At 52.9% G+C, this 27798-nt stretch overlaps 1 protein-coding gene across 5 annotated transcripts; it reads right to left on the reverse strand.

Annotated features, from left to right (window-relative positions):
* Positions 1–27049, reverse strand: Znf385a (zinc finger protein 385A). Of its 5 annotated transcripts, none has more exons than XM_090326794.1 (8): positions 26986–27049; positions 19760–19896; positions 7496–7606; positions 5680–5842; positions 2753–2995; positions 1787–1956; positions 1505–1600; positions 1–1376 (listed from the first exon to the last, which is right to left on the reverse strand). In XM_090326794.1, the coding sequence occupies exons 1-8, from the start codon at positions 26993–26995 to the stop codon at positions 1146–1148; spliced, it is 1161 nt and encodes a 386-aa protein (XP_090182920.1). In that variant the 5' UTR covers positions 26996–27049; the 3' UTR covers positions 1–1145. The 5 variants fall into 5 exon arrangements, with proteins under 5 accessions (XP_090182920.1, XP_090182943.1, XP_090182929.1 ...); XM_090326817.1 differs by lacking the exon at positions 26986–27049 and adding an exon at positions 26035–26064; XM_090326803.1 differs by lacking the exon at positions 26986–27049 and adding an exon at positions 20884–20972.
* Positions 27050–27798: the final 749 nt, after the last annotated feature.

The raw sequence follows: 27798 nt of genomic DNA on the forward strand, positions 1-27798 counted from the left end.
TCTGGGGGGAGCGGAGGGCAGAACGAATCCAGACTTTATTGTCAGAGGAGGGAGAAGGGGTAGGGGTCGGGTGGGGGTCCGAGGTTGCTACATTGTCAAGCAGAGAGAGTGGATGCGGAGGGGAAGGCCGGTGGGGCCCGTCCCCCTCCCGGGTGGGCTGGAAGGGCTGACAAGACGGAAGTCACAGGAGGGATGGGGGTCACGCCCCCGCCCGAGTTGTGCAGTGGGGGTGTCACGGGAAGGGACGGGGTTGGGGGGGAGAGGCTCCTGCGGGACGGGGCGGGGGCGAGGCTATTGCTTTTTGCTCACAGTTTTGCGGAAGGCGAGGCGGGCACGGGCTTGGACTGGACACCCCTTGCCCCCCTCGGTACCCCTTGGGCGATGGGTGCTGGTGAGAAGAATGGAACCCGGACTGGGGGAGGAAGGAGGCGAGGGAAAGGTCCACGGGGGCATCTCCTTGGTCCCACCCAAGTGCCAGAGATGCCCCCCAAGTGCTGCCCCCGCCGCTGGCCCCGGCTGGCCCGGGGAGGGGGCTGGGGCCCGGCGGGCGCGGGGCGGGCACAGTGAGGTCGCAGGCGGTAACACCAAAGTGCTGATGAGGGGCCCGGGACCCCGCCGGCCGCCCTCCCCCTGCGGAGGGGCGGGGGCTCACGGAAGCGCTTCAGTTTGGGGTATGGGTGGTGGTGGGGGGCCCGGAGTCCCAGAGTCCGCTTATTGCCAAGAAAATCCACTTCCTCCCTCCCCACCCATCCTGGGGACCCGCCCCCCCCTCACCATGGCTTGTGAACCCCGATTTGTGCTAGGTTTGGAGGGGAGGGCTAGATGGACATGGCTTTTGGGAGGGGGGGTGTCTCCAAAGGGGGCTCGGGGTGAGACGGCCCCTCCATTTCTAGGGGAGAGGGAAGGGCAGGGGGCGGGGTTCCCTGAGATCTGGGGTGTTCCCCCCTTTCTGAAGCCCCCCTCCCCCGCTACCCCTCCCCTTTCCTGGAACCCCCGTACCTTCGGGGTGGGGGGTGGGGAAAGGAGAGATCGTTCAGGGAGCGCCGGGAAGAGGGGCGGGCTGGGGCCCCCCTGGAGGCCTGGGGTCCCGGCTGGAGGTGTGTGTGGGGGGAGGGACGGGACGGGAGGGGGGGCTGGGGCTGAGGTCAGTACGGGGAGAAGAGGATGGGTCCGTGCGCAGTTCGGATGGGCCCCGGGGCCGGGTGGAGCAGGGGGTGGGTGATGGGCGGTCCCTGCAGCAGAGGTGCGGCCGGAGCGGGGCGCAGAGACAGCGGGGAGCCGGCCGCGGCGGCCATCACGGCGGCCACCGCCAGCGGGCTGGGCAGCAGGCCCCCGGCCAGGGACTTGGGCAGCTCCTTGGAGAAAGTCAGCGTGCCCTGCACGGGGAGAGAGGCGGGCGGGAGGCGAGGTCACGCGAGGCGCGCTGCGAAGAGGGGGGGCCGCCCCCCCTCCCCCGCCCCCTGCGCCCCGGTCCACCCCCCTCCCGGCTTCCCGCCCCCCTCACCGCCAGCTCCCCGGCGCCCCTCGGCTTCTTGTGCCGGCTCAGTAGTGGGTTGGGTTTCCCGGCCACGCCATCCCGGTGCCGCCGGCTGGAGATGTGCTGCGGGGGCCGTGGAGAATAGAGCGATCACGATGGGGGGGGGGGGGGCAGGGGTGCAAAAGCCAGAGCTCAGATCATGACGAGCGCCCCCGGCCTTGGCCACCACACCCCTTCTTTGTCCCAGGGGTCAGAGCTTGCAGAAAGCACCTCCGCTCCCAGGACCCCTGGGAAAGGCTCTGGACCCACCTGCTTCAGTTGGACCTCCGAGTTGACCTTGACATTGCAGATCTCACAGTGGAAGGTTCGGTCCTGGGCAGGAGCTTCTGGTTCCCCAGGGGTGGGAGGCCCCAGGCGAGGATATGCTTTAATGGGCCCCAGCCCACTGCGGGCCTCCAGAATTGTCTTGTGCTTAGTACCTGAAGGCCACAGAGGATGGGAGGTGAGGGACGGAGGGAAAATTCTCCAGGCTAATCCAGCCTCAAATGCCCCCATTCTCAGTTACAACACCAGAGTGGGTCAGGGCAGGCATAGGATTTTCTCCACGCCCCTTGTGTCCCTCTCAAACACAAGGTGGGTCAGGGAAGAGCCACAGGGAAGCCACAGGTAACAAGTAGGGTGAAAGAGCTCTGTGCTGGTGGCTCATGCCTGGAAATCCTATCTACTCAGGAGGCTGAGATCTGAGGATCACAGTTCAAAGTCAGCCCAGGCAGACAAATCCAAGACTCATCTCTAGTTAACCAGCAAAAAGCTGGAAGTAGAGGAGTGGCTCAAGTGGTACAATGCCAGCCTTGAGAAAAAAAAAAAAATCCAAGTCAGAGTATGAGGCCCTGAGTTCAAGCCCCAGTACCTGCACAAAACAAACAAACAAAAATTAGTACAGTAGAGGAGAACTAAGAGCGTTAAAGCTACTCAGAAGGCTGAGATTGATGATCATGGTTCAAAGCCAGCTCAGTCATTCCTATTCCTTTAAACTACTGGAAAACTAGAAGTAGAACTGTGGCTCAAGGAAGCAGAGCACCAGTCTTGAGTGAAAAAGTGGAACAGTGCCCAGGCCTCAAGTTCAAGCCTCAGTACTGGCACCAAAATAAATAATCATTAAGGGGTAAGAAGATGACTGGGAGAGGACATAGACTAGGGGCTCAGTGGGGCTAGAATGTACACTACAGGGTAGACTGAGGACAGGAAGTGTGGATGGGGCAGGGGAGTCCATACCTTTGTTATGGGCCTCAAGCTGAGACAGGGAGTTCACAGCCACCTTGCACAGTGCACAGTAGAGCAGTCGCTTGGCTTTCTCCTCTTCCTCCTTGCTGCCCCCAGGCAGGGCAGCTGGGGCTGTAGACCCCCCTTCTCCCTTGGCTATACCCCGGCCAGTCTCTGGAACACTGGGAGGGGAGGGGGAGCCAGGCTGTTTCTCTGGGGATCCTGGGGCTGGACCCAATCCATTTTCCATGGAAACTGTTGTGGGGAGAAACATGGGGAGGGGTTATCGGCATGGTTCTTGGAGAAGCTTCTTCATGAGGAGACCCACCCCCATTTCCTGGAGGGCATAGGCCCAGAAGTCCCCACCCTGTGACAACATTTATGCTCTCATGCCCTGGGTCAGGGCCAGATGTGGTCCAACTGCCACAGGCTGAACATGGCGCTCCAGTGTCTGGCTTATTCTCCATCAGCTGAGAATGGTCAAGGTGGTCTGTTCCCAACAGTTGACTTTGAGGGTGAAGCTGGCAGCCTACTGAATCAGGGAAAGATCATGGAACAAGGATTCAAACACCCTCCTCCCTCGCCCCTTCCTGTCTGTCACCAATGGCCTGCTTGCTGGGGCAAGCCCCTTTCCAGAGTCCTGCTCAGCGCCACGAAAGCTCACCAAGGAGCTGTAGAACCAGGATGAGGGAAGATGAGGAGACAGATGAAGGCAGAGCAAAGGGAAACAGAAACAACAGAACCGGAGAGGGAAGAAACAGGGATGCAGGCTACTCTATAATTCATGGGCACGATTAAAGATGCACAGGCCTCAGGCCTCTGCAACTGGGTTCTGGCCTCTGAACAGGGGAAACTCTAGCACTCCCATTCTTGCTCCAGCAACGGATCCAGTTTCCGGGGTCATGGGGGGAGGAGAAAGGGGGTTGTGTGGGTTGGGGAGCTGACAGAAGGGGGGATTTGTGACCCATGTAGGTATCCATTTGTTTTTGTCCAGCCTATGAACCTTCTCTTACTCATTTCTGACATTTTCCACCAATCAGCATGTCTCTGTCCCAGGCTGCACAGCACTTGAGGATTTATGAAAGCAGGGCTGGTACAGTTATTCCACCCTGTATCTTCAGAGACAGCATAGGAAGTAAACAAGGTCATATACATAAGGAACCTAGAATAGAGCTCATCAAGAAACGTGAAGCTGGGCCAGGAGTTTGGCCTAGTGGTTAAAGTGCTTGCCTAGCATGCATGAAGACCCGGGTTTGATTCCTCGGTACCACATATAGAAAAAAGCCAGAAGTGGTGCTGAGGCTCAAAGTGGTAGAGCTCTAGCCTTGAGAAAGTCTAAAGACAGTGCTCAGGCCCTGGGCTCAAGTCCAGGACTGGCAAAAAAAACAAAAAAAAAAACAAAAAAGAAACGTGAAGCTCTGCCACCATCACCACCATTGCCATCCTATATGCACTTCTTTTTTTTTGCTCCACTTCTGGCTTTTGGTGGAGAACTGGAGATAAAGAGTCTCGTGGATGTTCCTGCCTTGAACTGCAGTCCTAAGATTTCAGCTTCTGGAGGAGGTAGGATTATGGGTGTGAGCCATTGGCATCTGGTGTCCACCCCAATTTTACACAGATGTTAGAAAATTCATTTAAGATGATCAGGCTAGGGCTAGGAGTGTGGCCTCATGGTAGAGTGTTTGCCTAGAATGCACAAAGCCCTGGGTTCAATGCCTTGGTACCACATAGACAGAAAAAGCCAGAAGTGGCCCTGTTTCTTAAGTGGTACAGCACTACCCTTGACAAAGCCCAAGGACAGTGCCCAGGCCCTGAGTTCAAGACCCAGGACTGGCAAAAGAAAAAAAAAAAAAGATCAGGCTAGGAAACAGTCAAAGCATAACTCTTATCTGTAGTTCTGAGGGTGGTTCCCTGTGTATGGGGGAAAGTTTGGGAGGTATCCTAGGAGTTTGAGATTCCAAGCTGGCAAAGTCTCTCCCTCCCTCCTTCTTTCTCTTTTGTGCTAATACTTAGGCTTGAACTCAGGGCTCTGTGCTCTTGTGTGGCTTTGTTTTCTGCACAGGGCTGCCATTGTCTCTCTTGAACCATAGTTTTGCTGGTTTAATTGGAGATAAGAGCCTCACAGACTTTCCTGCCTGAGTTGGCTTTGAACCTTGATCCTCAGTTCTTAGCCTCCTGAGTAGCTAGGATTCTAAGCCCTGAGTGCTCAGCTTTTCATTGGTCTTATGTTAAGGCAGGAAGGGCAGGCCAGGATGAAATGGGGACAAGGAGGATGTTAGATCTCTCTCTGGAGTTGGCCAGGACTGACATCAGATGTAGCAATATCCAGATGGGGGTGGCTTGTATCTGCCTGTCCCCATATCCCCTCTTCCCAATTTTTTGGAAGTATGGTTAAGGGTGGCCGTCAGCCATGAGGGTAAAAGAATTTCAGGGCTGTTCTTTTGTAAAGCTGGAAAAAGACAGCCAAGATCTTAAAATCTCATTCTCTTATTTGCCAGAAAAATAAACTCTGGCCCAGAGAGGCCCAAAGTTCTGCGGAAGATATCCAGGGCCTTTTTTTTTTTTTTCTTCTTTAACCCAGACTTCCCTGGGGAGGCCTAGTAGGGTTCAGATATCCTGATTTCTCTCTCCCCAAGATGGAGGGGACTCTTTCTGGATTGGATGGTTCCCTTTTTCTTGAGGAGTGTTGCCAGGTGGCCTCACCCTAGCCCCTCTGAGTCACTGGGCGTTGGGGATAACACAGTAGGGAATCTGTTGAGAGAAGCTGAGGCAGGGGTGGGTGGAGGTGACAGGATGGAAATTTCACATCACTGGGTCTGGTTCCAGCACTCACCTTGGATGTGGTGGGGGATGGGGACTGAGGGAGGAGGAGAGGAGCAGGGGAGAGAACCCAGAAGACAGAATGTATGAGGGGTGGGATGAGAAGGGTTTAGACACACCTGGACGGGAAGCTCCCCCATCTCCATTTTGGGGGGTGTTCCCTGGTGGAGCTGGGTCTCCGGGTTCCCGGACACCAGGTTCCCTGCCTCGGGTCTTGGCAGCCTCGATGCCTTTGACTCTTCGGGCATGGCGATTACCCTTGTAGTGCGCCTCAGCCTGGCTCTTGAGGGATGAGAGAAGAAAAGGGAATGTGAGATTGCCTTTTATCCTCCTGGCCTCCCTGTAGAGATCCTTTAGGTCCCAGGGCGGTCTCAGCAGACTACAGAGAGAGTCTTTGCCTACAACTTCCGAGATATAGAGTCCCCTGACGATAAATCTGGTTACTCCTAGAGCTTCCAGGAGCTTCTCCAGCTTCAGTCTCTGGGAATCTAGATTCCCCACCTGGCTCGGATTGTACCTCACTATCCCAACCAGGGCCTGATTCTAGACTCAGGACTCAATGTCGAGGGCACATTTCCTATCAGAAAATGCTAAGCTGACAGAAGATTTAACAATGAAGCCAGCTGGTCTCCTCTTAGATCCTTGGGCCCATTCTGCCAGAGTCCCTCAATCCTCAAGATCGTGTCTTGGCTGCTTGCGTAGTCAGTCCTAGGATCTCGGATGCCTGGACTCTGTCCTGACTACTCTTCACCCTTCCAGGGTCTAATTTTCCCCGATGCCTCTGCGGACACCCTGAGGACCCTGGCCTTCAGCCCAGCTCTGGAGATAGGAGACAGCAGCAGAGACAGCTGTCAAAACAGAGCCACTTGATGGGGAGAGGGAGGGCCTAACAAGGTGAGGGCCATCTGCTACTGGCTCCCCGCTCCTCCAATCTTATTCCTTCCACCAATGAGTGGAGATAGGGTTGATAGGATGCCTGGGGTCTAAGCTAAGCAAGAGGCCTCATGCTGGCTTGGTTCTGGCTCCACCTACCTACTGCCAGCCTTGGCCCTCCACTCTCATTTGCACCCCTGCTAAGAATGGACAATGCTGGAGACACAAGGTCACCTAAACTGGGGTAGAAATAAAAGGTGTCAGGAAAGGAAGATGGACATCCTAGGAGTAGAGCAGTAGTATGAAGTGTGTGAGTGTGTGTGTGTGTGTGTGTGTGTGTGTGTGTGTGTGTGTGTGTGTGGTATGTGCTGGGTAGAAAAACAAAACATGCTTTTTCCCTACTCAGCATAGTGAAGATCTGCTGTTTTTCTCCAAAAGCTCTCAGAGCCTACACCCATAGAAGTCTTGGATCCAAACAAAAGATCTAGTAGGGCCTGAGAGAGAGGAGATTTGGATGGTGGATGCCTGGGTCTGGGTGGGCTTTGGGGCATAGGGAAAGCACGAAGGGTCCCCAGGGTTGGCCTTTGTACGTAATTTGGAGGTAGAAGGGTAGAAATGAAGTAGAGAGGAAAATGGAGCCAGGAAGTGGGAGGGAATCAGATGGGCCTGGGTTCAGCAGAGGCCAAAGAGAACACAGGATCTGTGGAGGAGCCAGTGACCTAACTCAGCCTTGTACCTAAGGACCAGAAGAACTAAGGACACCCTCCCACTTACTCAGACATCTCTGCTCCCAGTGCCTCTGGAGCCAGGGGTGCCTCAGTCCCCCAAAGAGGGAGAGGTCAGCCTTGGAGGATTCATCTATTTCATGCTAAAATTGCACCATAATGGCTGTCCCTCTTCGTGCCTTCCATTAGCACTTGCCCTTTCTGTAGTATCCCCGTCCCCCATTTTTCCCTTAGCCCCCCTCTTAATTCCTGCCCTTTACCCACAGCTCTCAGTCTCTACCCCTCCCTCAAGACCCCTGTCTCCCCCACTCTGTGGATGAATGGCTGGGCTTCTTACCTGAGAATTGAAGCGGATTTGACAGACATTACAGGAAATGACCGGCCGCTTGGTCTTGAGCAAGGGTCCCCCGAAAGTGTGGGAAAGCACAGCCTTCTGCACAGGGTCCATCTGTGGAGGAAAGCTAGGGTGAGCCAGGAACCCCAGCACAAGTTCAAGTCTGTCTCCCTGCCCCTCCCCAACCCTTCATGAGCTACATGAAACCAAGATCCCAGAGCCTCACTGACCAGCTGCTGGCCAGCCCAGTCCTCTTCATAGCCCTGGAAACAGGAGCATGGTCCCTGGGCTAACATGCTCCCATTTTACAGAAAGTAGTATTATCAGTGGTTTATCCAAGATTCACAGGAAGAATTAACACCAGAACCAGAAATCAAACCTGGTTGGACTTCTGGCTTGGTCCACCATACCATGAAGGTCTAATTCTGACCCGCTGACAAGAGTTCTAAAGTACTGTAGTTCCTAGGACCTTCCACTAAAGCCTCTGAACACTACTGGCCCCTCTCTAGGGTAGGCTTGTCTGCCAAGCCTAGCCTCTGCTCCCAGGAGACTGATATTCCCACCCCCACCCCCTACCCCCCCAGCTCCAAACCCCACTTGACCTAGCCTGCTTCTCTCTAGACCTCTTTAAGGTAGCAGCTTCTAGAGGGAGTCAAATAACTCAAGAGAGAGTAGGTGGCTCTAGGGAATAATAAAGAAGGAGAAGGGGGAACCTGGACAGCTAGGGTGGTTTGAGAGCCCTGAGATCTTCTAAACTCTCCCTCTGATCATCGGGACTTGGGGGATAAGGCTGGGAGGCTAGGCGGGATTAGGAAGCATCTCTGCCTCCACCCTGGGTCAGCAGATGTCTTGGATGGCTCCTGCCAAGAGTTTACAAGAAGAGGGGAGAGGACACCCTTTCTTTGGGGCCTTCTGCTATCAGGGAATAAAACCAGGGACCCAGAGGACTGGCAACACCCTCCCTGAACAGACTTCCTTCCTCTGGGCCCCTAGGCACCCCAGGACAGACATGGCTGGAATGCAGCTGAGGCCTTGAAGGATTGGATGGTGGCTGGAGACTTCAGAAGAATTAGGGTATAAATCTTATCTTCCAGGTGGAGGAAATGAAGGAAGACATAGTTGCTGGGCATTTGGGGATCCTTAGCTCCTCAGTTGAGCCCAGCTTGTACCAGGTTTCAGGGGTCCCAGGACACAAGACAAGAGACAGCACATGGAGCAGAGTCTGGAAAAGCCTACCTGTCTTGACTTTCCTTCCCTCACTCAGAAGTCTCACCACCTGATTTGGGGTTTATGTCAGAAAAGAAGCATCAGCAACCCCTGTGAACTGGGTGCTGGCCTCACCTGCTTTGTCACAACCAGGTTCAATCAGGTGACTGGCCTGACAAGTGTTACTTTCTTGGCCTATGCCTGGCTGGAATCAGCCCTTCTCAGTGGCTCTCTTCTCACGGGAACCCCCTCCCTCCCTCCCTCCCTATCACATCCAAGGAAAAGCTCAACAGGAGAAGAGTGTGTGTGTGTGTGTGTATCTGTGTGTGTGTGTGTGTGTGTGTCAGGCAGACTGTGATCAATCTGTGCATGGGTGGAGTGTGAATGAGTGTCATGTACTATGTGTACAATCATTTATGTATCAACATGTCTGTGTCGGGGGCTTTGCTGACATTACGGATGGCCAGGTTGTGTAATCTTCAGCTGTGTGTGTGTTTGGGTGGATCTGATGTGTTTGGCAGAAAGAAAGACAGACCAGGTTGGAGACAGGCTTTAATCAGAGAGGGGAGACAGATTGCTGCTCTCAAGCTCCCCACCCCTAGGCTTTAGTCTTTCCTATTCAGAGACCCCCCCATTAAATCTGCCCTAGGGCTCCCCTAACCCCTGCACTTCCTCATCTGCAGGGTGGGGAATGGGAATTCAGCCCAGACAGAAACCCAATCTGGGCCAGGAAACCTAAGTCGCATGAAAACAGTAGGGACAGAAGAGTAGGATGGAGAGGGGAGAGCAGCCTCCTGGTTCTGTCCAGGCTCACCCCATCACCCCAGCCTGCTCCCCAAAAGGGTTGAGGAATCAGGACCTTGAGGATGAGTTATGGACTGCCCATTCTAACCTCCACCGGCCTTGAGAATGGTCCAGAGTGAGAACTTTAACTTGTACAGCCTTCTTCCCAGGTTAAAGTCCGGAAACACCAACTTGGGGGTGAGGTGGGTGGGGTGGGGGAAAGGGCAGCCCTGGAACCAGGTGGACCCTCCCGCCTTCTTCCTCCAGGATCTGAGGAGACACAAGGCTGAAGGTGAGGGTTCCTGGGCCCAATCCTGGCGCAGGTGGAATGTGAGCCACTGGAGTGCGGCTCCAGGCCAAGGTCAGGAGGCCCTGATGACCTAGATGAGGGCTCCCCGGGGAGGGGTGGAGGCCAGCATCTCTCAGAGCATCACTCCAGAGCCCCTTTTTGTGGGATGGTGGCCTAGACACTGTCTGGCCAAGTCCCTTCCTGCCTGCCCTCCAACGGGAGACACGATGGGGAATGACTCCCTGAAGCTGGGACAAAATGAATCAGAAGGGCAAGGGAGGCAGATCAGGAACAGGGGTGGGTGTGGGTGGGTGTGGGGGTATGACTGTATTTCCTTCCACTGCCTTCTTCCATCTGATAGAATCCGCTGGGCCCCTGGTGGGGCCAGCTCACTTACCCACCCTCAATATCAGGCGATGAGGGAAGAAAAAGAGTAGAATGGTGGGGCTGGGAAAAGACCTGAGAACAGGCAGGACTGACACAGGAACGAGCAGGTGGAAGGGAACTGGTGGGGAAGGAGCGGAGGGGGGAGGGGTCAGGCGGGAGGAGGAATCTGGACAGTGTGGTAACGTGAGGGGTGAGGGTGGGTGCAGAAGATCTAGGGAGCCTCCCCCCCACCCGCAAGGACCTGGGACGTAGAGGTTGGGGTCTCCAGGAAGGCTGCAGAAGTGGGGGGTGCGGGGAGGACAGGGGATCTCGAGGTGGGAGGGCCGCGCCGTGGAGGGGGGATGGGCCCCGCAGGGGCAGGGCGGGCGGGGACGGAGGGGGGGCGCTGCGGCAGAGCCGGGGGTGGCGGGAGGCGGGGAGGGACCGGGTGGCTTACCCTGCGGGACCCTGGGGGCCGCGGCTCCATACACCCGGCGTGCAAGGTTGGGGAGTTGAGCCTGGCCGGGGCCGGGGCCGGGGCCGGGGCCGGGCCGGGGACGCGGAGCTCGTTGCCCGGGCGGCTCGGGGCTGTGAGGCCGGGCCGGCCCCGGAGAAGGGGAGGCGGTGCCGCCCGAGCTCGGAGCCCCGCCCCGGAGGCGGAGCCGAGGCGGGGGTGGGGGGGAACCGGGAGCCGGAAAGGACGAGGGGGGCTAGGGCGAATTAGAGACCCAAGGCCAAGGATGGACGTCCGTGTCCAGACCCTGCTTTGTGGGTGTATGGGGGGCTCTGACCTGGTGACCTAGGCTCCCCAAACTGGGGTTCCATCTTAGGTTCATTGTCCCCACCAATTCCTCTGGGAGACTTCTAGACGAGCTGGAGCATTTGTCCTTCCTCCCGTCCTGAACCCCCGGGAGAGAGCCCCTCTCCCCCCCTCCCCCTCCACACCAATGCCCGCAGCCCCGCCCCTTGTAAAATCCTTTCCCTCCTAAGGAACTTGAGAAACTGAGTCCCAGGTCTCCGGGAATCTCAGCGATTCCTCTGGACGTGGTGCGGGTGGGGTGGGGAGGGGGAAGGGGTCACTGAACAGAGCTATCGCAGATTTGGGGACAACATCTCTAACCACTTCGGACAGCACCCCCCCCTCCTCCCCCCCCCTTCCCCTCTCATTCACCACCTGCCAGAGCATCCGCTTTTCCAGGCTAGGCTTTCGTGTGCTTGCTGCCCCCTGGTGGTGGAGTTAGGGAGAGTTGGGGGCGTGGGAGGGGTGGAGAGGAGGGGGGTGAACTGGGCAAAAGAGCCCACCTCCCTCTCCACTACCCCATCACATTCTCTCTGGACAGGTCCTGGGTTTTCACTCTCATCTCTAGGTCTCATCCCAGGCAGTCAGAGATGAATGAGTCAGGCTAGCTTTAAGGGACAGGGAGGGCCTTCCAAGGGCAGAAGAAGCAGTAGAGAGGGGGGAGAAATGAAGGGAGACAGTAATGAGAGAAGGACCCAAAAGGGAGGGAGGGTAGAAGCTGTCCCCACATAAGACTCTGCCGTGAATAATATCACTACCACCAACCATCACCTAACGTTGACTGGACCGTCAGAATGTGCCATTCCTATGCAGAACTCCTTTATGGATTATCTAATTTAACAATCACAGCCACTATTTGAAGAAAGTACTGTTATTATCTGTATGCTATAGATGAAGGAACTGAGGTTTAGAGAGGTTAAATAGTTTGCCCAAGGTCATAAGCTAGTAAGTGGCTGAACTGGGATTTGAATTTAAACCCAGGCAGCTTGACTCCAAAGCCATGTACTTAACTGCTGCACAGGGCTTCCGAAGGCCTGCCTGCAGCTTTTCTGCAGACCTCATTCCCTGCAGAATTGGACACTATTGATGCAGCCCGCCACACTCTCTCCCTTGGCTTCTTCAACTCTACAGGAACCTATTTTCCTCCCCACCCCCTCCAGTAGCTCCGCTATTTCCTTTGCTGAAGCCTCCTCCGGTTCCCACTGTCCCATTCTGCTTATTTCCCAAGGCTCAGGCCTTGACCATCCTACTTTGTTCTTTCTGCTTCCCCTTAAATAAAAATAATGGCAGAAATGTAGCAGTGATTGCAGTTACCACTTTGTACTGGGCATTATGATTATGTAATAGGATTCACACAACCTTGTGGGTTCTTTCTCTTTCTTTTTTTCTGCCGGTCCTGGGGCTTGAACTCAAGGCCCAGGCATTAGTTTTGAGCTTTCTCAAGGCTAGTGTCCTACCATTTATGCCATTGCACCACTTCTGGCTTTTTCTGTCTATGTGGTGCCAAGGAATTGAACCCAGGGCTTCCTGCATGCTAGGCAAGCACTCTACCACTAGGTCATGCTCCTGGCCCAAGTTAGTTCTATTACAACCTGCCCAATTAGGTGGGTTTTTTTTGGGGTGGGGGGACAGGGTCTTTCCACATAGAGAGTAGGCTGTCTGAAACTCACAATACTTTTTGTCACTAATTTGTAAACGCTAGAATTATAGCTGTTATGCTACTATGCCTGACTCCTCTTATTTTACAGCTGGTAAATTGAAGGTTTGGGATGGTTAAATGACTTGCCTAAATGTACACAACAAGCATTTTGTTGTTGTTGTTGTTGTTGGTGGTGGTGGTGGTGGTGGTAGTGGTGGTGTGTGTATGTGTGTGTGTGTGTGTGTGTACCTGTACTGGGGCTTGAACTCGGGGCCTTGGCACTGTCCCTCAGCTTTTAAGCTCAAAGCTGGTGCTCTATTACTTGAGCAATAACTCCACTTCCAACTTTCCAACTTTTTGGTGGTTATTTGTAGTTAAGAATCTTGGACTGGCTTTGAATCTCCATCCTCTCATCTCAGCTTCCATAGTAGCTAAGATTTATAGTATGTGCCACCAGCATCTAGCTTCAAATGTTCTTTCCTAGGTCTTGTATATGTGATGTGCTTTAACCTGGGACATCTTCTAAGGTCACTTTTAAAACCTCCTAATAAGCTGGTCACCAGTGGCTCATGCCTATAATCCTAGCTGCTACTCAAGAGGCTGGGATTTGAAGATCATGATTTGAATCTATCTTTCCTGGGCACATATATAGAAAAAGCCGGAAGTGGTGCTGAGGCTCAAGTGGTAGAGTTCTAGCCTTGAGAAAGTCCAAGGACAGTGCTCAGGCCCTGAGCTCAAGCCCAGGACTGGCAAAAAAAAAAAAAAAAAAAAAAAAAAAACATACCAAAAACAAGCCAGGCACTGGTAGCTCATACCTGTAATCTTAGCTACTCAGGAGGCTGAGATCTGAAGATGGCAGTTTGAGGCCAGTCTAGGCAGGGACATCTGTGTGAATTTTACCTCCAATAAACCACTCAGAAAAAGTTGGAAGTAGCATTGTGGTTCATGTAGGAGAGCACTGACCTTGTGCAAAAGAAGTTCAGGGACAGTGCTCAGGCCCGGAGATCAAGCCCCAGCACTGGGGGAGGGTAGGGAAACTAATAATAATTGCAGGTACACACCTGCAATCCCAGCATTATGGAGGCGGAGTCAAGAGGATCCTGAATTTGAGGCCAACTTAGGCTACATATCAAGACCCTGACTAAACAACAACAAAAAAGAGTACCAGCCATGTGAATCTTGTGAGCTTGACATCACAACCAGTAAAAATCTGAGTGTGGTAGAATGCATCTGTCATTCCTGATATGCAAGAGGGAAGAAGAGGAGGATTGCAATCTGGGCCTGCCTGGGCATAAATCTGAGATCCGACTCAAAATATAACGAACTAAAAGCAAAAAGCGTTGAGGGCATGGCACAAATAGTAGAGTGCTTGCCTATCAAGCTTAAGGCCTTGGATTCAAACACTAGTATCACCAAAAGAAAAAAAAGAACCGCCACCCCTAACAACATAGCACTAGAGACCGCATCTCCAATTAACCAGCAAAAAAGGCCTGGACGGCCTTATTTAAGTAGTAGAGTGCCAGCCATGAATAAGCAAGACTAGTGAGTATGAAGCCCGAGTTCAAGTCTTGATAGCAGCAAAAATAAATAAATAAATAAACAAAAATAAACAATACAAGCAAACAAGTTGCTGGTGGCTCATGCTGGTAATACTGGCTATTCAGGAGGTTGAGATCAAGGGGGAGGAGAGAGAGAAAGAAAGAGAGAGGAAATGGAAGGAGGGACGGAGGAAAGGAAGGAAGGGAGGAAGGGAGGAAGGAGCGGGAAGAAGAGGTGTGGCTCAAGTGCACACCTTGAGCAAAAAAGAGCATGAGGCCCTGGGTTAAGTGTCAGTACCTCCAAAATAAATAAATAAATAAGCAACCCACATCCCCAACCAAAAACCAACAAAAACAAAGAACAAAACAAACAAACTAAAACCAGCTGGTCACTGTGTCCAGAACCCTAGTTACCGGGGTGGTTGAGATAAGGACTGTGGTCTGAGACTCAATCCCAATCAATAAAGCACTGGGCACAGTAGTATGTACCTGTCTCTCTTTTCCCCCTCCTCCTCCCATAAATAGGACTGTACTCCAGGCTGGCCTGGGCAAATAGGCTGGCCTATTTGAAAACTGTTACAAGCAAAAATGGCTGGCATTATAGCTCAAGTGTTAGTATACCTACCAAGCAGGTATGCAGGCCATGAGTTCAAACCTCAGTGTTGCAAAATCCCACTAATATAGCTAGGCAGGGTAGGTCAAACTTGTCATTCTAGCTAGTTGGAAGGCAGATGAGGTGATCATACTTTGAGCCCAGCCCAGGCATAAAAGTTTGTGAGACTCCATCTCAACTAATGGCTGGGCACATTATGCACCTGTGATCTCAGTAAGAAAAGGAAGCACAAATAGGAGGATTGAAATCCAGGCTGGCTTGGGCATAAAGTGGGCCTTAACCATGAAATTAATCAATGCAGAAAGAGGCTGATGGAGGGGCTCAAGTGGTAGTTGTGCCTGGTTGTGTGTAAGGGAGAGCTTGAGTTCAAACCCTAATATTGCCAAACAAACAAACAAATATCTGGACTAGAGGTGCAGATATCTGTTGTAGAGTGCCTAACAAGCAAGAGGCTCCAAGTTTAAACCTCAATATCATCAAAATAAAATGCTACAGGTAGGCTCTGGTGGCTCTCGTCTATAATCCTAACCACTCAGGAAGCTGAGATCTGAGGATTGCAGTTCAAAGCCAGCCTGGGCAGGAAAGCAGGAAAGTCTCTAAGACTCTTTTTGTGTGTATGTGTGTACGTGGGGGGGAGGGGGTGGGTTCACAGGGCTTGAACTCGGCCTGGGAGCTGTTCTTGAGCTCTTCAGCTCAAGTCTACCACCCTATCCTGGAGCCAAGATCCAGTTCCCGTTTTTTTCTAGGGGTTAATTGGACAGGGCTGGTTTTGAACCTTGATCCTCAGATCTCAGCCTCCTGACTAGCTAGCATTACAGATGTGAGCCTCCATGCTTGGCAGTAAGACTCTTATTTCCAATTAACCACCAGAAAACCAGAAGTGGCACTGTGGCTCAAGTGGTAGAGCACTAGCTTTGAACTGAAGAACTCAGAGACAGTACTCAGGCCCAGAGTTCAAGCCTATCAAATAAATAAATAAGCAAATAAATAAAAATGCTACAACCTGGTGCCTGTAGCATGCACCTGTAATCCTAGCTATTTAGGAGGCTAAGACCTGAGAATTGAAGTTCAAAGCCAATGCAGGCAGGAAAATCTGTGAGATTCTTCTCTCTCTCTCTCTCTCTCTCTCTCTCTCTCTCTCTCTCTCTCTCTCTCTCTCTCTCTCTCTCTCTCTCTCTCTTCTCGCTCGCTCGCTCTCACTCTCTCTTTTCGCCAGTCCTGGGATTTGAACTCAGAGTATGGGTGCACTGTCCCTGAGCTTCTTTTGCTCAAGGCTAGCACTCTACCACTTGATTCACATCACAACTTCTGGCTTTTTCTGTTTATATGGTACTGAGGAATCGAACCCAGGGCTTCATGCATGCTAGGCAAGCACTCTACCACTAAGCCAGCCTGTATGTGAGATTCTTATCTCCAATTAACCATTAAAAAGCTGGAAATGGAGCGGTGATTCAAATAGTAGAGTGCTTTTGCTTTAAGAAAAAAAATTCAGAGACAGGCTCTGAGTTCAAGCACCAGTACCGGCACCAAAACAAAAACAAAAACCTCAAATTATATACCACCTCCTCCATCTAGGTTAGTTCCTTTTTTTCCTGCTTAACTCTGCTGTCCTTTGGGCATCTCCATATCCTGCAGTTCTTCCTTGCAGGGACACGCCCTTGGATTCCCATGAAAGCTATCAACTTCTTTTTTTTTTAAATTTATTTTTTATTGTAATGTATAGAGGGGTTACAATTATATTCACCCAATAGTACGTGCATTATTTCTCACACATTGATACCCCTTCTCATGTTTTTGTCCCCATTTCCGTTCCCCACCCCAAAGCAATCAACTCCTGACACAGTATTTTACCACTGGAATAGTGAACTGGTTAGCATTTCTCCTCCACCGTGAACTCCTTTATGTTCCATGTCCCTATATCAGCCACAGTGCCTAGCACTCAGTAAGTACTCAAAAAAACCTTCGGCTGGCCGGGAGTTTGGCCTAGTGGTTAAAGTGCTTGCCTAGCATGCACGAAGACCGGGGTTTGATTCCTTGGTACCACATACATAGAAAAAAGCCGGAAGTGGTGCTGAGGCTCAAGTGGTAGAGCTCTAGCCTTGAGAAAACCCAAGGGCAGTGCTCAGGCCCTGAGCTCAAGCCCAGGACTGGAAAAAAACAAAAACAAAAAATCCTTCGGCTGTGAAATTGAATCTTTTTTTTTTTTTTGCCAGTCGTGGGACCTGAACTCAGGGCTTGGACACTGTCCTTGGATACTTTTTGTTCAAGGCTAGCGCTCTGCCACTTGAACCACAACGCCACTTTCTGCTTTTCTATGTATATGGTACTGAGGAATTGAACCCAAGGCTTTGTGCATGCGAGTTGAGCACCCTACCACTAGGCCATGCTCCAGGTCCAAAACAAGGTAATTTTTTTCTTTTTCTTTTTTTTTTTTGCCAGTCCTGGGGCTTGAACTCAGGGCCTGAGCACTGTCCTTGGATGCTTGTTGCTCAACGCTAGTGCTCTACCACTTGAGACACAACACCACTTCTGGCTTTTTCTGAGCATGTGGTACCAAGGAATCAAATCCAGGGCCTTGTGCATGCTAGATGAGCACTCAACCACTCGGCTATGCTCCTGGCCCGCTAAATTGAATCTTTATTAGTATTCCTGTGACAAGATTTATAACCTTCCTTCTGTTCTGCTGTCCATCTTTCTCCTCTGATTAAAAGTCCTTTAAGAGCCAGGTGTTGATGGCTCACATCTGTACTCCTAGCTACTCAGGAGGCTGAATTGTGAAGATGGCAGTTCAAAGCCAGCCTGAGCAGAAAAGTCCCTGAGAAACTCGTATCTCTAATCAAGGACTCAAAAAAGCCAGAAGTAGCTTTGTGGCTCAAGTGGCAAGCACTAGCCTTGAGCACAAAGAAGCTCAGGGACAGGGCCTAAGCCCTGAATTCAAGCCTGTCTCATGTGTCCAAAGTAGTGCTTTTCTGGTAGTCAGCATCCATTTTTTTTTTCCACCTCTAAGCTGATGGTGATACTAGCCATGGAATGGCGCATATATAAAGGTCAAAACATAAGCCAGGTGCCAGTAATGCCTATAATCCTGGCTACTCAGGAGGCTGGGATCTAAGGGTCATGGTTTGAAGTCAGTCCAGGCAGGTATGTCCAATTAAACACCTAGAAAATCAGAAGTGGAGCTGTGGCTCAAGGGTAATGTACTAGTCTTGAGTACCAAAGCTCATTGAAAGCACCTAGAACCTGAGTTCAAGCCTCAAGACTCTCTCTCTCTCTCTCTCTCTCTCTCTCTCTCTCTCTCTCTCTCTCTCTCTCTCTCTCTCTCTCACACACACACACACACACACACACACACACACACAAAGGAAGTCAAGACCTGACCTTGGGTTCCTTCCTTTTCTTTTTTGCCAGTCCTAGGGCTTGAACTCAAGGCCTGAGCACTGTCCTTGGACTTTTCTCAAGGCCAGAACACTACCGCTTGAGCCGTAGCACCACTTCTAGCTTTTTTCTATGTATGTGGTACTAAGGAATCAAACCTGGGATCTTATGCATGCTAGTTCACCTGGCACCCCTTGGGTGAACTTTTAAGTGCAGTTTTAGTTTGGGGTCTTTGGGAGGAGTTTTGGGGGGAGAAGCTATGCTATAAAGAGAACTGTAAACCAGACACCGGTAGCTCATGCCTAGTGCATCCTACTCAGGAGGCTGAGATTTGAGGATCACAGTTTTAAGCCAGCCTAGATAAGCAGAAAAGTTCCTGAGTCTCTTAGCTTTAGTTAAGCATCAAAAAGCCAGAAGTAGAGCTGTGACTCAAGTGGCGGAGCACCAGTGAATGGGTTCTAATGCTATGTTAGGCAGCCTGGTTCAAGTATCCTCCTGAGTCTGGGTTTCTGTCATCCCATTTGTCAAACAAACATAATAGAGTCCACTTGCTGAGCTCTTGAGAAGATGAATGACACGTAGAAGCGTCTGCCATAGGCCCCGGGGCCCACTTCACTCTGCGTGTGTGTGTGTGTGTGTGTGTGTGTGTGTGTGTGTGTGTATGGACAAATATAGTTTGATGCTGGATTCTGTGAACTGAATAAAATTGACTTCCCCTAACCTTTAGCCTCGACTCTTCACCTAGGCCTCAGAGTCTAAGGACATGCTGGGCCTTTTTGGCTCAGTGTCCCACTGTACACTTCTCAGCCAGTCCTAATGTGACTCCAGTGCTCTCAGCCCCAACAACTTCCTCCTCCAGTCCCTGCCTCCACCAGCAGCAGCTTCCCTCCAGCCACAGGGGCCTGAACCTGGAGTCATCCTTGGCTCACCCTTCTCTCTCCCACTCCTGACAGCAGTCTCCACAGGCTATCAATATTTCTCTGGAAATACCTCACTCCTCCTCCTGTCTTCTCCCTCACGTGGTTGCTGTGCTGGCCGGGTCTGTCTTCCCCCAGGCCTGTTGCTGGGACAGCCTCCTCCAGCCTTTGCTCCCTTCATCCAAATCTTACTCAAGAGAGTGAGCCACGGGGCCAAGTGCCTGGTGTCTCATGCCTGTCATCCTAGCCACTCAGGAGGCTGAGATCTGAGGATCACAGTCTGAAATCAGGCAGGCAGGAAAGCCTGAGAGATTCTTATCTCCAATGAACCACCAGAAAAGCCAAAAGTGGAGCTGTGCTTCAAGTAGTAGAAAAATCTAAGGGACAGTGCCCAGGCCCTGAGTTGAAGCCCTGGACAGGCACAAAACAAACAAACAAACAAACAACAACAAAAGAAAGACAGCCATGCTGGCCTTCCCACTAATCCTTCTTTCTAGATTCCCTGTCTTCACCACCACCAGACTTAGATCTCATTATTTCTGTGGCTGGAGGACTGAGTATGATCATTTGCACCAAACGTTCAGCACAGTGTCTGGCCCATAGCAAGATCCTAACCAATATACAAAAAGCCAACAGCCCTTGCCTTTGACATGAGTGGGGAAGATGGGGTCATAAAGAGCGAGTTAAGCACAGAAAGCTCCCAGGGCTAGAAACGGTCCACTCAGTAGGGTGGGGTACTCACAGTGCTGTAGTTTCCGAAGAGGCCCAGGGTCGGGGCTGGCTCCAGTGGGAAGGGCAGGATCTGTTTGAGGTCCAGTGGGGGCTGCATGATGGGGGGCTGCCGTAGCAGCGGGAGGGGCCCTGCCCGGCTCAGGCTGCCTGAAAAGGGAGAAGAAAAAAAAACTTTCTGGCAGAGTAGGAAGATTGAAGTTTGGACACACTGCCCATACCTGGCAGCCCCACTTCTTAGCTGGGGGTCCCTATACCCATAAGTGCGATCTCCCTTGTCAGTGTGGGGATATACACATGCATGAGTGACACATATGTCCCCTTCTGGGTCAGGTCTTCTGGGGACCTGGGGGTAGTAGCACAGCCCAACTCACGGTTCCCTAGGGGTGGTTTTCACTTCCCCCTTGTCCAACACTCCTCCCCCAAGACCTTTAGGCACTTATTTTAGAGACCCAGGAAAACCCTTTGCCTGCTGGCCAAGGGGGCCCTCTGAGCCCCAGGGCTCCATAAACCCACTTCTATTTTGCTCCTGCTTTTTTCCAAAGATCTCAAGGTTCAGTGTCTGCCGAGAGATGGACACTAAGGTCTCGATGTGGAAGGGGTCGCTTAGCTCTTTCAGGCACCATAGAGTTATGATTTGGATCCCATCTTAATTCTTTCATTAATTGTCCATCTCTCTGGGGACAGGCAAAGGACAGGGTGGCATTGATTCCCAGCTCATCTCTTACCCTGCAGTGTCCTCCCCTGGCCCCTTCTGTCTCGCCAGTATACTGGGCTCCAGCTCTGCAGGAGGAAGCTGCCCAGGCCTTTGGGAGAGGAACGCCTAGGTCTGACCCCAAGGGGAAATGAAAGTCCAGGCCTTCTGCAAGAGTGGTGAGAGGGACCCCACCAGGTCCCAAAGGGGGCAGCCCAGTGGCAGTCAGGACCCTCTGGGCTTCACGAGGCATATGCTTCCTTCTGCCACCCACTACCCACCAGTTGTCTGCCCTCTTCTCCTCCAATAACAGAGGCTCCCAGGAACAAAGGCAAACCCAGGAGGCTACAGGCCGAGTTCTGTCCTCTCTTGACCTTCTAAGAGCAGGGGGTCCCCAGGGTCCTTTCCTGTTCCCTCCGAAGAAGACAGAGCCCTTTGCATACCTTCAGTTTCTGGTGCCTGCTGCCCCTAGGCAGTGGCCTGGCCCTGGCCCCCCAGGGGCCTGGGCCTGACAGCGTCCCCTTCCCTCTGTTCTGCCCTCTGCCCCCCTCCTTTGCCATCCCCCTCCCCCAGCCCAGTCAGTAGGATCGGCCAATCAGAGACCTGGAAAAGTGGGGCAGAGGGGAGGGCGGGGGAGCAGGGATTAGGGGAATCTGAGGCGAGAGGGAGGGGGTGGGGAGGGCTCAGGCACAGCTGGGGGCAGGGAGCTGGTCCAGAAAGGACTGGAGGGGGGTCTGTCTCTCCCATCCTATGCCAGGACTACATGGCCAGAAAGCTTGAGGCAGAGGGGGTCAGGTTGCTGGGAGGCCTAATTGAGAAGGGTTAGGATGCTTGGCTTTGGCCTTGAGCTGCTGGGGGTCTGTATGCCTGTGTTTTACTTCTTCCTCTGATATCTTCAGTATTGAGATGGGGTAGGGAGAGCTGACAGACAAACAGACAGAGGTGAGCAGAAGAGGATGAGAAAGAGTGACAGACACAAGAGTCAGTGGCTGGGAGAAGGGGCAGAGACACAAAGAGAGAAAAGAATACAGGGCAATGGAGAGCTGGAAAGGTGGCTTGAGGCATAAAAAGCAAGGAAACAGGGCTGAACACAGAGCTGGACCAGGGCATAAAGAGAAGGCAGAGCATGGGGCGGGGGGAGAACAAACTGACCATTTGACCATCTCCCCTCCCTAGCCTGTCCCCTCACAACCTCTCCCCAGTGCCCCACCCCTCCTTACTGCCTGGCACATTCGGCCAGGGCAGCCCTAACGAGCCTCAGGAATGGTGAGAGAAACCTGAGTGTGCCCAGCATCCCCAGCTTCCTGCACCCACCCCCAGCAGCTGGTTTGGGGCTGGCATTTGCCCTGTGCAAGGCCCTGGGGACTGCAGCTTGGCTTTCCTCGACTAGTTCCCTGGCTCCTACTCTGAAACCCATCTTAGAGGAAATGGGATTTTTTTTTTTTCCAGGAACAAAAAAAGAGGGCATTAAATTAAAAAAAATTTCAAAAATCCACTATACTAAAGTGTCAGGTAATGAATTGGGAGTCTTATCACATTTAATCTCTGAGGTGGCTGAGTTTTTATAAAGTGGCTGACATGATTGCTGTCATTTGGCATATAAAAGAAATTGGGACTCAGAGAAGTTAGAAAAACTCAGCTGATGTTACACAGCCTGTTAAGTATCAGGGCTGAGATTCTTAGTATATGTGTGTTCCAGTGTTTGGGCTTGAACTCTGGGCCATAGGTATGATCTTTGAGCTGCTTTCCATTCAAAGCTGAAACTCTGTCACTTGAAACACAGCTTCACTTCTGGCTTTTTGGTGATCAATTGGAGAGGAAGAGTTTCTCAAATTTTTCTGCTGGAGCTGGCTTTGAACTGGATCCTCAGATTGCAGCCTCCTGAGTAGCTAGAACTAGGGCTGGGATTTCAATCACGATCTTTGTAGCAAATTCTTCCATTGCTACACCACTCCTGAAGGGCTCTGATTTAACTCTAAAACAGAGATCTGAACAGAGGCTTCCATCTTGTTTAAAGAAAGGATGGGGTGAGTAAGGTCTGTACATCTGCTAGGAGTGGAGTCCTCATTTTATCTCTGGGTAAGGGGTGAAGGAACCAAGTAGCAGCCATTTAGCAGCAGGTCTATTGCTGGCCCCGGAAGCTCAACTTTCCACTGATAAGAGCCTTGGGGTGCAGGAGAAAGGAAATGACACAGAGGCCTGAGGTGAGAGAAAGCAGGGAGGGCACCCAGTAGTTCCTTGTCTCCTTGCCAAATTCCTGATAGCTCCACTTTGCAGTCTCAAGTAGAACAGGCAGATGGCAGCTTAAGGGTTGGTTGGGCAAAAGCATGGGGCTCTTGAGAGCTGAGGGTGTAGCTGAGTGGTACAGCCCTTGTTGTACATTTGTGAGGCCACAGATTTAGTCCTTGGTGCTGCAAATAAACCAAATCACCACACAAAAACCCCACATCATGAAGCTCTAGGCTCCCTTCTTTCCTTTTTCTGAGGATAATAGTAGTTACTACTTTGAGGGTCTAGGCTACTGCAGGTACTTCACTTTATTGTTTGTTTGTTTATGGGGGGGGGCTTACTCTATAGCCTAGGTTGACCTTGAACTCATGATCCTCCTGCCTTAGCTTCTCAAGTGCTTAATAGGCATGCACCACTGTGCTCAGCTTTGCCAGACACTTTGTATATAATTTTCCCTGAGGATGGTAGCGTGGAGTACAAGCAGGCTGAGTAGCTGGTTTCACTGGTTCTCTTGGTCTCCTTTCTCATCTGTCAAATGAGAACAACAGTACCTGCCTCTCGCAAAGTTGATGTGAGGATTGAATGGATCCATGTAAAGTGCTGGCATATCACGATGAGAGCTCAATAAATGTTTGTTGAATAAATGAATTCTTATCTGATAGATGATGACAGTTGGCTCCTACAGGAGTTACTTGATCAAGGTCATCCAGCTAGTGGAGGATTTGAACATGGCTAGTTCCAGAGACAGCTTTTTCTTTTCCCTTTTTCCCTTTCTTTCTTGTTTGGCTAGTACGAGAATCTGAACTCAGGGCCTTCAGCTTGCTCAGCTTGCTTGTTTAGATAATGCTCTATCTCTTGAGCCATTTTTTTTTTGCTGGTTAATTGGAGATGGTCTTTTCTCTTTAGGATAGCCTCGAACTACAATCCTTCATCTCTCAGCCTCCTGAGGAGCTAGGATTATGGTGTGAACTATGGGCACCTGCCTCAGAAGTGGGGCTTTTAAGTACTACACTTTTCTGGGCAGACTGGGGATGAGGTGGGGTGGAGAAGACAGGAAAATAGGGTGGAGAAGTAGGTAAGAAATCCAGAGCTTTCATCATCTTGTGTGGTGAGGCCTGAAGATAGGTTTGGAGGAAGAGGAGGAGAGCAAATTGGAGAGTGTGTGTGCAAGTGTGCTTGTATGTGCGTGTGTGGCGCCCACGTTAGTTAGTCAGGGCAGGGAGGAGTTGAGGCCTGGCTGGGGCAGGCTGTTTCAGAGAAAGCCAATTAGAGTAAATCACCTCCAGTGGAGAACCCCACCCAGCTCCATGGGGGAACTACCCACATGTTGTACTGAAGGCAGTACCCAATGCATTGTGAGGGGTGAGCTTGCAGGCCCTTGGTTGGATGCCCCTCTGCCTCTGTCCATTCCCATCTCCTACTGTACCCCCTAAGCACCCTGAATCTGCTCAGGTTTCTCTGAGTCACATGGGGCTCCCGCCTTCCCACAGAGGGCTGGTCTGTCCCTTCTTTTCTCTGGAAGGCCTGGTTAGGTCCATAGCAGCCCCTTGCCTCTTAGGTGGAGCGAAGACAGCCCCGTGTCAGTGAAAACTGGGAGAGAATGGAAGCTGGGAGTGTCTGCTATGAGCTGGCCAGGGGAGGGGTGGTGTCTGGGTAGGCACAGGAGCCAGGCAAGGTGTTGGGTAGGGCCGTGAGTTGATGTTGGTCTGAAGACAGCCAGGATGAGATTAAGATCAGAGACAGGTATTGGAGTTAAAGTATTCAGTGGTTAGTGCCTAAGGTGGTGAGAGGTGCAGGGCAATGGAGCCCCGGGTTAAAATAGCAGTAAAACTCTCAGGTCAAGAGACAAACTGAGATCTCATCTCGAATCATCACTTTTTTTTTTCCTCCTTCAAACATGCTGTTTTGTTCCTCTCCAGATATGTCAAAAGGTGAAGAAAGTCTTGAACTCTGGGGTTTTAGCCTCCTGACTGAGTCCAGTGTTTCTGTCCCCTTCTGCCTCAATTCCCCCTTCTGGGCAGGAGGCAGACTGAGGGCTGGAAAAGCTTTGAAGTCAAAGATGAAAGAGACAAGGGATGATTATGAAGCAGTACTGAAAGCACCCGTCCCTAATAACCGTAGGGGACATATGGGTGGGGGCAGGGCCTAGAGGGAGAAGGTGGCTGCGAAGGGAGATCTGGAGGCAGGCCTTCCAGCTGTCTTGCCCACCTGACCAGAAAGGGGGCTCCCCATCCCCTAAGCCTCACTGCATTAGGGACTCAGTTGGAAAAGAAAATTGCAGACAGGCTGAGTATGGGCTGGGGCCCTGACTCTAGAACCTTGAACAGGCTGGGCAGGGACAGTCATAGAGCTGAAGAAATACATGGAAAATTGCTGGCACTGTTAGCTCACACTTATAACCCTAGCTACTTAGGAGGTTGAGCTGTTACGATCAAGAACAGCTAAAGAAGAAATCACCAATTAGTCAACGAAAACAGGAAACAGAGCTATGGCTTAAGTGGTCCAGCGCTAGCCTTGAGTGGAAAAAGCTAAGGAACAGAGCCCAAATCCTGAATTGAAGCCCCAGGATGGGCACAAAATAATATAACATAAATGAATGCTAAGGTGCGTGAGCTTGGCACAGGAGGGAGCTCATCACAGGGCCTCCAGGGACATTCTGTGGGAACCAATTGGTCCCCAATTTCAGAGGATTTGGAACTGGACATTCTTCCTGTGGCTGGGACCTTGGTGTGGTTCCAGCTGGACTCGGACATTCTCCTTTTTTGGGGTCTTCTGACCAGGGCAAGTACTGCTTACTGTAGCCTGTTGTGGACAAGTGTACAGGAATGACATAGGCTGGAGGAAAAGGAGCCTGCGTGCTGGGGTTCTGAGTCCAGTCTGTGTTGAGGCAATATGTGTGTGTGTGGGGGGGAAGGATAAGGTAAGGAGGGTACCGAATAAGAAAGGCACAGAATATTTTCCTCTGCTAGAGACACTCCTGGAAAGGAGGCAGGCAACCAACCAGTCATTCATGCCTCGGTTCTCTCATTCATTTAATAGCTAGGAGGCAGTGTCAGGTGGAGGGGACCCAGACACAAAGTGATGGGGGACAGAGGCCACATAGGAGAAGACAGAGGTAGAAGGGCAGTAGGGAAGAAAGATGTCACCGAGGTCAACCACATAGACAATCAGTTGAAAGGAGAAAAGGACAGGCAAACAGCAGCAAAAGGCCTCAGGACAAGAGGCATAGGAGTCAATTGAGCCCTCTGGCACCAGCATGGAGTCAAGGCGTCCCTAGTGAGGTGTGGGGGGCAAGGGGATCACAGGTGTGTAGCCCCACTAGTAGGGGGATGCCCCCACCCCCCAAGCACAGCCTAGGAACTGACCTCAGCCAGGGTGGAGGGTAGAGGTCAGAGCAGACTGGTGCACTTCCGTGGAGGCGGAGGAGGGCAGGGGCCTAGAGCGGAGTCCAGAGCCCGGCGAGGGCCTCTCCTCCCCCATCCCTGGGGCTCCCTTCCCGATGTAGGTCATGAGGATGGGGTGGCAGTGGCAGACGGGCTGTCACAGTCCAGCGGGGCTTCCCCTCCCCCATGCTCGCCCCTCCCTCTCCGGGAGCCCCCACCCCCGCCCCGGACCCAAGGCCAGGGTGGAGGGGAAGAAGGAAGGGCACAGGCAGCCAGAGCCTGGAGAAAAGGAGAGGGGCAGGTCCCGGCGTGTCCGGGCAGGATGGCTGCGGAGCCCGGCTCTCCGCCGCAGGAGCCGGGGTGGACAGTTCTCCCCCACCCTTGGCTTCTCCTCACCCTCCCCAGCCCCCTTCTCTTCAACCCTCGAGTTCCCACCTCCCACCCCCCTCACCTCCAAGCTGCCCCCCATCCTCTTCTCCACCCCCGCCCCCCACTTCCTCCCTTCCCTCTTATCCTGGGCCCAGAAGGATGTCGGGGTGTCAGAGCAGAGGAGGGGGGTGCGGGGGTGCCGGGTCAGAACCTCCCCCCAGGTCGGGCAGGCAGGGGCAGCCCCTTCCCCAGCAGCTCGTAGCCTGTCATATAATATTCATGAGCCTCATGAATACGCAATGTCCTCATTATGGGGCGGGGGTCGCACTCCGCCTCCCCCCCCAGCTTCGCCACTCCCTGGAGAAAGCGGGAGGGGCGGAGGGAGGGGGAGAGGGGACCCCAGACGTGGAGGCAGAAGCAGGGGGAGGGGGAGCCGGTGGCTGACCGGCGGCTGCGGTCACCGCGGTGCCGGGAGGGCTTTTTTTGGTGGGGGAGAGGTGTGGAGGGGGGAGGGAAGGTGACCCACAGAGGGGGGCCCGGGCTCTTGGGGCACGGATCACTCACCGAGGATCATGCTGGGGACCCAGGCGCCCGGGATTCCGCGTCGCTCTGTCCCGGGGGCCGTTCTGGCCGGGCTGGGGGTGCGGGGGGTGGAGCCAGGGGGAGGAGCGGCGGGCGCCAGGGCGGGCCGGGGGCGGGCCGGGGGCGGGGCCCGCAGCAGGTGAAGGCCCGAGCCCGGGAAGGGGGCTTCGGGCGCTGCTCCGGGGTCCTGGCCGCTCCCACCGTCTGGATTGCCACCGCCCTGGATCGCTGCAGCCCGGGCTGGGGAGGAGGGTGGGGGGAGGACGCCACATCCAGAAAACCGTGCGGGGTGATGGGGAAGGCTGGAAAACCCGAGATGCCGGGGACCCCCCGGGAGGGGCTGAGTCAGGGGGCTGGAAGTCGCCTCTGCTGATGTACTCTGGGCAGAGAGGAAGCTGGAGTGAGGGGTGGGGAGTAGGTGGGACAGGTGGGGGGGTTCCTCTCTGAGAGAGGGGCTGGCTGTGCCAGGGGGGAGTGGGGGGAGGCTGGGCGGAGGGGAGGCACAGCAGAGCATGTCTGGGCTCCGAGTTTGCTTTTCTGGCTTGGGGGCAGGACGCCTGGGGAGGGGGGCCGTCTCAGAGGTGAATTGGGAGGGTGGAAGGGGGGATGTCAGGTGGATCTCTGCCCGTTAGTGAAGAGACTTGAAATCAGTGGTTCGGAAGAGGTGGAAATGAAAGCTTGTAACAGATCATTAGGGCTTTTGAAAGATGACAGAGCAGGAGACACCAGGGGGCCAGGAAGCCCTGGGTTGGGTTGGGTTATTGTGCGTGTGTGTGTGTGTGTGTGTGTGTGTGT

The sequence above is a fragment of the Megascapheus bottae genome, chromosome 2 (genome assembly GCF_031878675.1).
Source record: "Megascapheus bottae isolate mThoBot1 chromosome 2, mThoBot2.hap1, whole genome shotgun sequence".
Lineage (NCBI taxonomy): Eukaryota > Metazoa > Chordata > Mammalia > Rodentia > Geomyidae > Megascapheus > Megascapheus bottae.